Here is a 10,477-nt window from a genome sequence, read left to right on the forward strand (position 1 = left end):
TCAGGTTAAATTTGTTTTGTTTTTTTGTTTTTTTTTAATCTCATTCAATATTTTTAACTCAAAATTCAGCAATTAATTCATTTCAGTGCATACATTCAGATTCAAGCATTCACACTGCAGTTTCTTCAGAAAATGCACTTTCTAGTTATTATTCTATTTTATTATTATCTATTCCGTACGTTTTTTGAAAGCCTACTCCTTCAAAACCGTTCAACTTAGAAAAACCATTCAAACACCGTTAGATTCCTATTCTTTTGGACAACATTGCTTCTATTTTTCTCATTTTTAACATTTATATTTTTAATTTTATTCAACTTTTTTCAACAAAAATTTATAATGTATTTCAATGGGGAGACCCTTCAAATTCTCATTCAACTTCCTCCTCTTTAAACTGTATCTACTTCCACATACATTGACATAGAGCCACCATTCAAACTTTAAAACGAAGACAAGACATTCAACTATTCAACTTGTATTTATCTTTTCAATATCTATTATACTTTTTCTTCAGTTCCAGTTTAAGTTTCATGATGTTTTTTCACCCGTTTCAGAGTTTATAATGGGTGTGTATGGGACGGAATGTTGGGGCTAGAGTGAGGCAGCTCAACTGCTAGAGTGAGAGGAGCAAAAAAATTAATCTTAAAATCTTTTTTAAAACTGCTGCTGTGTCTGCAGCGTTTGCTCTACAGGTATGATTTTACCCTCAAAACGTAGCCATCGCTGTCCTCTTTCATCCAATGTGTTTACTATTGTCCTAGGTGTTATGGTTCTTTCATAAATGTCACCAATGCACAGCCTCCTCCCTCCAACTCTTCCATAGACTCTAATGTTAAAATGGCTCAGAAGGTTCGTTTGAAAATCAGAAGAGCATGGTGTCTTTCCACTGTCACCACGTCCATATAATAAGCTCCACAGGCATGAAAACTGAGAATTAGGTAGACTAGACATTGCTGTCGCTCACGGTGAAAGAATTTCGTCAATACGACTTTTACTTTTCATTTGGGAACGATTTGTTTCGGCCTGACTTTTCTGTTCATTTTAAGCAGCAAAAGTGAGGCGCATGTCTGTGTACGTGTGTATGGAGCCATTGGGTGCGGTCACTATAGCAACCAGGCTCACACCTGCCTGCTTAACGAGCTCTGCCTGCCACTGTACCAAGATTCATCTTAAGCACTTCTCTTTCAACTGCTGCTGTGTCCACAGTGTTACAGCCATCATTTTACCCTCAAATTGTCGCCATTATTGTTCTCTTTCCAACACCGTATCTTTCAAAGCTCAGGCATTTAAACTTTTTAAACTGTGTGGATCAAAGTGGAGGGATCACATTTGAGTCATTCAGTGATTCAAAGAATATGACCTTTTAATATTCATTCAGATGTTTTCTGACTCTAAATGTTCTTTTCTCATTTCTTAGGTTTTTCTAATTTAAAATTAAAACATTTTCAGCTTTTTTCCAACTTCTTCTTCTGTGTAACCTTCAGCTTTTAGCAGTTCAGCACCTTTGTTTTCAGGTTAAATTTTTTTTTTTTTTTTTTATCTCATTAAAAAAGTTTTAACTCAAAATTCAGCAATTAATTCATTTCAGTGCATACATTCAGATTCAAGCATTCACACTGCAGTTTCTTCAGAAAATGCACTTTCTAGTATTTAACTTGAGATTGTTAAACTTTATTTGTTTTTGATTTTTAAAATGATTTTGTCGGTTTGTTTGTGTCTGCAGGGTGAGCGACCCACGCTCACCCTGCAGACACTCTTTGTTCTCAGGCCTTTGTTTCCACAGACATCAGTGTCTCTCTCACACACACGCACACACACACACATTCATCATCCAACCCATTTCTTTAAAGTCTGACCTGTTTTCATCTGAATATTTGGAGCACCCTCCCCCTCCCTCCCCCCAAAGAGAGCATGGACGACCTGAGAGCGTCTCAAACCTGCGTTCTCTCTAACGGCCACCAGGGGGCTCCACCTCTGAGAACTCGTACCTCGTACGAGCTGCGTCCAGCAGGAGAACATTTACTAAAATGTTTCTGTTTATTTCTGTAATTTGTCAACAAAACAACAAACAAATTTCACACATTAAGGACAGAAAGAGGACACCACCAGTTTACTGGGTGAAGGACTCACACCTGTCATAGTGCCCATCACTCGCATTCAGAGCGCTGCCGTGCTGTTTGTGAGGCGGGATTAGTCTGAACTGTGAATCATGCAAAGCTGCTCTACGTCAGTCCAGCACTCAAATCGTGGCGGTGAGGACGGGCCGGCGGGGGAAACAGGAAGTGCACAAAGATGTGAAACAGCTTCCCCATGATGGAGGACAGAGGAACAGCGTCTGACAGGACACAAGTCTAAGCAAAGGTCAAAGGGCAAAGAGGGATTACATGACTGTCGTTGCTAAGTAATTAACTCAACCGCTGCAACTAAAGTGGGCGGGGTCAAACGCCACAGTTCCTACAGGCTACAGAAATATTCTCACGTAGATGAGCAGCAGGCTGCTTATCACCAAAACGCCATCCAGTCAGCTCAGTCACCACTTTACACATTGTGATGTCATTCGCAGTCATGAGGATGTGGCGCCGTGACATCACAGAGCTGCCAATGGTTCGTTGTTCTTTAATGTTTAAAGTCCCTTGAAGTCAGGAAAAAAGTCCACAGACGCCATGCTTCCTGTCAGGTCACTTCCTGTCTGTCGTCTTCAGCTGTTGGATGCCTGCTCCGGCTTCAGTCTGATAGCCCAGGAGTTTGCAGAGACGATGTCGCCGCGGCGATGGACGCGGCAGGTGTAAACGCCTTCGTTGAACTCGTTGGCGACGATGCGCAAGTCTCGGTCCTTCATGACGATGTACCCTGGAATGGATGAGAGGATCTGCTCGCCATCTTTGTACCAGCTGCAGGAAAACCACAGACACCACAGACCTTTAAGCTTTCAGCTCCGCCCACAATCATTCAAACAGCTGTACAGAAAATGACCACAAGCCCGGCTCGTTAACTGTGACTCGTCCTGGCTCCTGAAACTCTCCGAGAAAGATTTTAACCTTGACGAGCTGTGTCCATGACCAGTGACGCCGCAGCATTAGCTTCAAAACATGAACAAGGAAAGTTTGAAGCCTAATCTTGAAAGTAGAGATAGTGTCTGTCTCCCGAATCCAAACTGGAAGCTGGTTCCACAGAAGAGGGGCCTGAAAACTGAAGGCTCAGTTATTGTAAATTTTATCAGGAAATGATCAGACAGGAAACTCTGTTACATGTTCAGTTTCTATGCCACATGTTAAAACAAGATCTAGAGTGTGATTAAAGTGGTGGGTGGGTTCTTTTACATGTTGACAGAAGCCAGTTGAGTCTAATAACAGATTAAATGCCATGTTGAGGCTGTCATTCTTAGCATCTACATGTTAAAATCACCCACAATAATGATTACGCCAGCATTGATGAGCTGACCTGATTTTGGGGGGTGAGCGGGTGCTTTTGGTCCCACAGCGGAAACCCACCACCTTTCCCCGAGGAACCATCTTGATCTTCGTGTTGGCTGCCGGCGGTGTTGCTGTAGTGACCACCTCCAGAGGCTCTGCAGTGGGAACAGGATGGAGACGGGCAATGAGCGTCGTGCGGGCTTCTGTGAGGGTGTCAGAGGTCAGAGGGGCCTCACCGTAGCAGAAATCACAGCGCTGAGGACAGTTCTTCTTCATGAACGTCTTCCTTCGCTCGCAGAAGCCGAGCCGAGCCCACGGGTCGCAGACTCGCTTCTTATCCAGACAACCTGCAGAGCGACAGACGTGTCCAGTCACTTAAACACAACAAACACACGTCACATGATGCAGCGGCGTGTTTCCGCCTGTCTGCATCAGGGGATGTTTATTTCTGATCGGTCAGAGCAGTTTCCCCTCAGTCCACCTTAAATATCTCAAATGCATAAATGTGCTGTTTCCCAGCTTTGCAGCGAACAGCTGTAAACCTGACTGAAGCAGGACGAGCTCGTTTCCGGCCGCGCTGGGGTTTACCGTAGAGTCTCTGGATGCCCCACACGTCGTCCTGGGCGATGTTCCTCTGTCCGGTGTAGGTGGCGTTGGGATGCATCAGAGCCTGAGGGTCTCTGGAGTGCCACAAACCCAGAGCGTGGCCGATCTCGTGTGCCGCCACCTGGACCAGGTCGTTCAGCCAGACTCCTGCAGGAGGAGATTTTTACATCCAATCATTATCATCCTCAGAGCGCCGGCTGCAGGATGGTAATGACGTGTTCTCAGAGGAGCGTCACTCCTGCTGCAGCCTCCTACAAACAGACCACGCCCACCACACTCGCACAATGATCTCTGAGGTTTCTGCTGTGCTCTTCCTGTCTGTCATGTTTCAGGAGTTTGTTTAGATTTTTATCATTTAAGAAGCATTGAGGAATAAATCCTGTCACGATACCAGCGCTGCTGTTTATAACACACACACATGTTATAAACTCAAAAAGTGAGGAACACCTAAAACAACATTTGTGCTGTTTCTTTCATCTCTCAGACTACGGTGGCCTTCTAGGAACACACTAAACACACACAGAACCATCCTACGTGCTCCAACCTTGTTTCCAGCTGAAGCGCGACTTCCCGAGGATCCAGAACTCGTGGTTGTCAAAGTGAATTTCTCCCCGTGGTGGCAGGAAGGCGTGCGCCAGCTCGCCGTTCAGCCCATCGAAACACGGGTGGAGAGGAGACCACCAGCAGTCCGTGTGGTTGAAGGTGTAGAAACCTGGAAATAGGAAACTGAAGTGGAACATCTCAGAGGACGAAAGCAGAGCTCCTCATCCTGCAGACGTGTTCGTGTCCTTTCATGAGGACGACCTACTGAACGCACTTCTTTAATTACCACCAGCAACATGTAGCTGCAGCCTTCACCAGCAGGGGGCAGAGTTTTACTCTTACCGCCGCTTCGTCCAGAACCTTCAGCTTGTCCAGCCCACTAGTAAAGGTTCGGCTGACTCACTACGCCATCTTGTGGTACAAACTGGTATAACATGAAACAACAGCCTGTCTCCATTTTAATATCAGCTGATATCTGTTCAACACAACATCGATGCCGTCTCTCCACCTTCTGTTGATACTTTGGTTGGTTTTTCTAAGGTTTGAATCACTTTGAACACAGGCAGTTACAATTACGAGGCAATTTTTTAATGATATGGACTAATCTTGTATTAAAATAAAGTACCTGTGACCTGTTTAGTGCCAGGGTTAGGGCTCTAATCCATCACTTTAAGCAGAAGTTGGCCCTTTTCAAATGAAGTCTCCCACACAGAGAGAGGTGCGTGTTAACCTGACCCTGTGGGTCCACAGCCAGTTAAACGTTCAGTCCTACCGATGGTGATGTCAGCGGTAGCGTTGCCGTCAGTAACCTCGGTGAAGGTCAGCGGAGACACGTCACTCCACTTTGTGAAGGCGATGCCGATGGCCTTCCTGGTGTCCTCCACATTCAGGGTGTTGGGGAACTTGATGATCCTGAGATGGAAGAGACAGACAGATAACTGGACTCTGATTGGTCCTCAGAGAATGATGCTCCGCCTCCTCTGATTTCAGTTGTGTGATTGGTATAGAAATACAATGGGAGGGCAATCAGTGAGGTAGGTACTCATCAGCATGGAATCAGGAAACAAACGAGCCAATCACGATGCTGCGCCATTCGCTTTCTTCATCGTCATCTATGAACGTTTTTCAGTCGTTAACAAAAAAAACCCCAAAAAAAACTGGTTGTCAAAGAAAGGACAAAATGTTGTTCCAGTCACCCGGGCTCCGCCTGCTACTACAGGCCCTTTACCTGCATGGAAGGAGCCAGAATGAAAATAACCACCCAAATAACTGCCTGCAGGCGTTACAGCGAAGGGTCCTGAGTGTCAAGATTGTTTCTAGACTTTGACCTGAGGCTGCTGCTCCTGCTGCCGACGATGAGGAGGAGGAGGAAGGGTTGGTTCCTGCGCTGTTTATTGGTTAGACTCTCGGACACCAGAGATTATTCTCTGCCTTGTGGTTTATATTCTGCTCTTTATTTTTGACTTGTATAAATTGGAGGCCGAACACGAGGCTCTGTGTGAGGGTCACTTTCTCTGTTCAGGCTCCTGCTGGGTGACATCCTGAATCACTGTAGATATGACAGCCAGCAGGCCCTCAGTATTAGCTTGAATTTCAGGCTCCAAATGTTTACCTTCATAATTAAATATTCTACACGTAGAATGTGCTTTAATACAAGCTGTGGCAGAGGTGCAGAGGTCCAACCAATAAACGCTGAAATGCAGCAAAATAATAGAAAGACGCAGAATTAGACGATGACGACATTAAATCTTTAACTTACACATGATCTTAGAGGACGATTAGAGAAACAGAGCATTTTGAAGTTCCTGACCTTGTAAAAGCACACGTGATGACCTCAGAGCTTCACTGAATGAATTACAGGATGTTACTAAGTCTGCACAGGTGTTTCTCTACCTGTACGTGATGTTATGGTGAGTCCACTTGTGTCCTAGAGGGTTGATGGCATAGCGTTTGCTTCTTGCTGCTCGGTCCCCGAACACCTCCATTGATCTGCTGCTGTCAGACATCTGAAACACAGCAAACATGCAGAGTTAATAACCAATCAGCTTCCTTAAAATCAGTTGCAGTGCCTCTAGCGTCCAGCAGAGGCAGCACTGAGTCAGTCCTCATAGACTCCCGTTTTTAAACTTTACAGCAGAATTAAACACGTTTACAGCCAGATACACAAACTGTTTGGTCTCTGTGGATACGCGACGTCTGGACCGTGTTTGTGCTGTTGGGGCCTTTGTAATGACATCATCTGACCAATAATATGTCTGCTGTGAGGTCACTGTACTAACAGAGCGTCCACAAGGCTGAGCTCTGGGTTTAATGCGGCAAAATGGAGGATTTTGATTGTATAGTACTGAGCCCTAACTGGCCCGTGTCTGTGGATGCAGACCAGCTCATGACTCAGCCATGCTGGCTTTGCTGGCTGAGGCTGTTTTATCGAGCACGGCGAGCTCCGTCTGGAGGTTTTCTGTTATTGATGATTTGACACCACCTGTAGTTTCAGGAGGTCATAGGTCACATGAATGACTGGTTTTACCAAAGTCAGGAGCTGATGCAGCTGCAGCGTTTTGGCCTAGCAATAACTTCCTGACCTCTGTGATTTCCTGTGACTATTTCAAAATAAAAGCTCAAGTCTCAGCAGCCGTGCATGATACGCTGTTCAAACAGAAACAGAAATACTGCAGCGCTCTAATGAAACAGGAGACTCTGGAAGGCTCTGTGCACAGATGTGGACAGATGTGGCAGTAGGGTGATTCCATACAGATGTGAAACACTTCCTTCTTTGTCTCTTTCATGTGTGGCTTTGATGTGCTTTGATTTCCCCCCCCCCCTCCCCACGTTTCTGTCAGCCACATGTGAACTCGGCTGAACCTCCTTTGCCTCCACGTTTCACTCGCTAGAAAGTCTGCTCACACATCTGAGCGCTCAGACAGAAAGGACCCCACAGGCTCCACCCAGCGCCCCTTGCTATGTGGACACCACCTACAGGTTCTGCTTTGGCGCTGTTCATTCACACGTTTATGCTCTGCTCCCAGCAGCTGTTTGCTGTTACTGCAGGAAACTTGCAGAGCGCCATCTGGTGGACAGACTGTGCAACACCAACACTCCAAGCCTGGCTGAATGGTGTTTCTCCTGTTATCAGTGCTGACACTGACAGATCAGCTCACAGATAACATCAGCAGCCTCACGTTTGTGACACCGAACAGCAAAAGTTGAATATTTGATCTGTTTCTGATCTGGATCGACTGAAGGAACCAAAACTGTGATAACGACGGGTGAGTTCAGACTGACAGCAGACTGCAGGTGATGCTAACACCCCGGGGACCTGAGTGTGACTGAGGAAACAAACCTAAGACCTGCCTGGAGTCCGTTTCACAGGAATCGTCAGACTTACAGAGTTTGATCAGATTTCAGACAGTGTGAACGTTTCTACACTGAGTCTGAGACACGAAGCAGTAAACATTTTAATTAGCAGTGCAGGACTGTGTGAGGTCACCTCTATGCTCTGCAGGCTTTTAAAGGCTCATTCTAAATATTCAAACCAAACCAGTCAGCTATTTCATGGAAAATCATCTCAGCAAAGTCAACTTAAGATGTTTAAAGAATCATTCCAAAAGTTTTAATGAGCACAAAGAAATGGCAGAACCACAGAGACCACAAAACGTCTGCAAACGTCTTCAGAGAGCTTTGTGGAAAACAGACTCAGACCACATCACAAAGAGACGCAGCGAATAAAAAGATTACAGCGCAGACACACTCTCATCACGTTTCAATTTTGTTTCCTGACTTTAAATAGAAGAAAATCTTGTAAAACCGTTTCACAGATTTACGTTTCAGTGACTTTTCAGACCCAGAAATCAGCTCCCCACCCACTCTCACAAAAGCTGCAAACTGATGTTGGAGTCAGTTGCTGTCTGACCTTCAGGGTCCCTCAGCTGAGAGCCAATCACGTGACTCCAATCACGTGTTTTTTTTAGTTTGATGTGTGAAAGAGTAAAAAACGCTCAGATTCATCTTCAGTTTATCGTCAGAGAGAAAGAAAAGCGCAAAATCATCTGAACTCAGAAACTTCATCATTTCTAAGTCTGAGCGAATAAGAGCCGGCTCCAGCGCCAGGGTGAAGAGGAGGAGGGTTATGACCTGTGTCTGACCTCGGGCTGACTGCGCGCTCTTTGTTCTCTACCAGTTTGTCTGAAGTCGGTCCCGACACTGACCTTCATCATCACCATCATCATCATCATCATCATCAGCTGAACGGGGTCCATGGCGAGTCTCGGACCGCGTGCCCGTCAATATATCAGTCAAACAATCGATCGGTGAGCGCGTGCGTCATCCCACGGAGTTTCCAGGCGCGCAGATTTACGCACGCACACTCCGCGGAGCTAAAAGTCGCGCAAGCTCCACTTCAGGCAGAAAATCAAAAAGCGGGAAAGATCCGAACCCCGGAGACCCGACCCGACCCGCTCCGTGCGCGTGCTCAGCGTGGTCCGGGACCCGTGGGAGGAACGCGCTCCGCTGGGGAACAAACTGAGTGAAGTTCCCGGAGTGTCCGCTCGCTGCTGCAGCGGGGCTGGTCCGGAGGGGCGGGGTCAGGTGAGGAGAACAGTTTAACCCTTTCCCACCGGAACCACAGTTCTGTTTAAGCACTGAGCTCACTCAGCGGATAAACAAACCAGACCCGCTCCCGGTGTTTCCCTCTGGGGCCTCAAGGGCTCCAGACTGCAGGTTGGGCCACCCTGAGGTGTTTTCCCAGCAGCAGCGGTCCAGATGTGCAGCAGTTGTTTCGTCTCTGCTAAGAACATCTGTCCAAACACTCAACAGCTTCCTGTGAGGGAGACACGAAAACAGCAAAAACCAAAAATCGTTTACAAACTGAGAAATACTAACAAAACAGACCTGTAGACCTAAAAATACACACATCAAAAACTCCTTACAAATACTGCACTACTAGTACTACACACACACACACAAAGGTCCTGCGATTGAACAGGTTGAACTCGCTGCAGGTTTCTATCCGTTTATGACTTTACAGAAATAATTAAGAGAAAAAACATGATGTGGGAGGATTCAGAAGAGAAACCTGCGATAAAACTCAACAACGTGTGGAGTTCCCCAAGGCTCCGTCATCGGTCCTCTGATGCTGATGGTCTGGCTTTATTGATCTGCTTCATGCCATCTTTTGATGGGCCTTACATGTTTAGACTTTCAGTTTGGGGTTGAGGAGCATCCACAGTTAGCTGCTTATTCACACAGCAGCGATGGAAACATCCAGTCACGTTCTCTGTTGAGACTTGTGCTCTGAATGTGGTTGTGACCTTTTTTACACACCCACAGTCATTAATATTAAAGTATTGATTAATGTGGCTGAAGCAAGAGAAAGACAAAGCCCTGCTGATGGATTAATTCTGGATGTCTTATTGCCTAAATTAATCTGGGAGGGGTGAATTAATCACTCCTTGCAGCCCCCTCAATACCCCCCCCCCCCCGGCCCGGCTTGCATTGTTGTCTTGTTTATCTCTCCGCCCACACTTGGCGTCTCTGTCCAGCTCGCGGTCACCTTCACTCTGACAAAGTGCCTGCAGAGGCATCTTTAGAGGAGCTCATCATATGGTGCATGTTAAGCAGCTCATTAACACTGCATTGTGAGCTGAATGAGGTTTGAATGTTGGCAGCTGAGCGGCCTGGCAGATTCCCATCATGCACTAAGAAGAAGGACTCATCCAGGCTGGAGAAACTGATCAGGAGGGCTAGCTCTGTGGTCGGCATGAAGCTGGACACTCTGGTGACAGTGGCAGAGAAAAGGACATTAAAGAAACTGATGGACATTATGAACAATGCTGGGCATCCTCTGCACACGGCCATAAACAATCAGAAGAGTCTGTTCAGTGACAGGTTGCTTCTCCCAAAGACAAGAACTAACAGACTTA

General features: G+C 46.2%; 1 protein-coding gene across 1 annotated transcript; it reads right to left on the reverse strand.

Annotated features, from left to right (window-relative positions):
- Window positions 1-1,908: 1,908 nt before the first annotated feature.
- On the reverse strand, window positions 1,909-9,084 carry mmp23bb (matrix metallopeptidase 23bb). The gene is made up of 8 exons (XM_085244554.1): window positions 8,765-9,084; window positions 6,453-6,565; window positions 5,332-5,471; window positions 4,561-4,728; window positions 3,999-4,163; window positions 3,647-3,757; window positions 3,439-3,565; window positions 1,909-2,888 (listed from the first exon to the last, which is right to left on the reverse strand). Exons 1-8 carry the CDS (start codon window positions 8,813-8,815, stop codon window positions 2,696-2,698), a joined length of 1,068 nt encoding a protein of 355 aa, XP_085100680.1. The 5' UTR covers window positions 8,816-9,084; the 3' UTR covers window positions 1,909-2,695.
- Window positions 9,085-10,477: the final 1,393 nt, after the last annotated feature.

Source organism: Mchenga conophoros, linkage group LG14 (genome assembly GCF_057382185.1).
Source record: "Mchenga conophoros isolate Kocher_MC1m ecotype Shallow Benthic linkage group LG14, M_conophoros_male_GT1.1, whole genome shotgun sequence".
In the NCBI taxonomy this organism is placed as follows: Eukaryota; Metazoa; Chordata; class Actinopteri; order Cichliformes; family Cichlidae; genus Mchenga; species Mchenga conophoros.

What these genes read in the sequence shown, in the direction of transcription:
- mmp23bb (XM_085244554.1), bottom strand. Translation starts at nt 8,815, where the DNA reads ATGGACCCCGTTCAGCTGATGATGATGATGATGATGATGGTGATGATG. An exon ending in TGATGATGGTGATGATGAAG is followed by an intron (nt 6,566 to 8,764) that starts GTCAGTGTCGGG and finishes GCTGTGTTTCAG; the next exon opens with ATGTCTGACAGCAGCAGATC. An exon ending in GGGCATCCAGAGACTCTACG is followed by an intron (nt 3,758 to 3,998) that starts GTAAACCCCAGC and finishes GTCGCTCTGCAG; the next exon opens with GTTGTCTGGATAAGAAGCGA.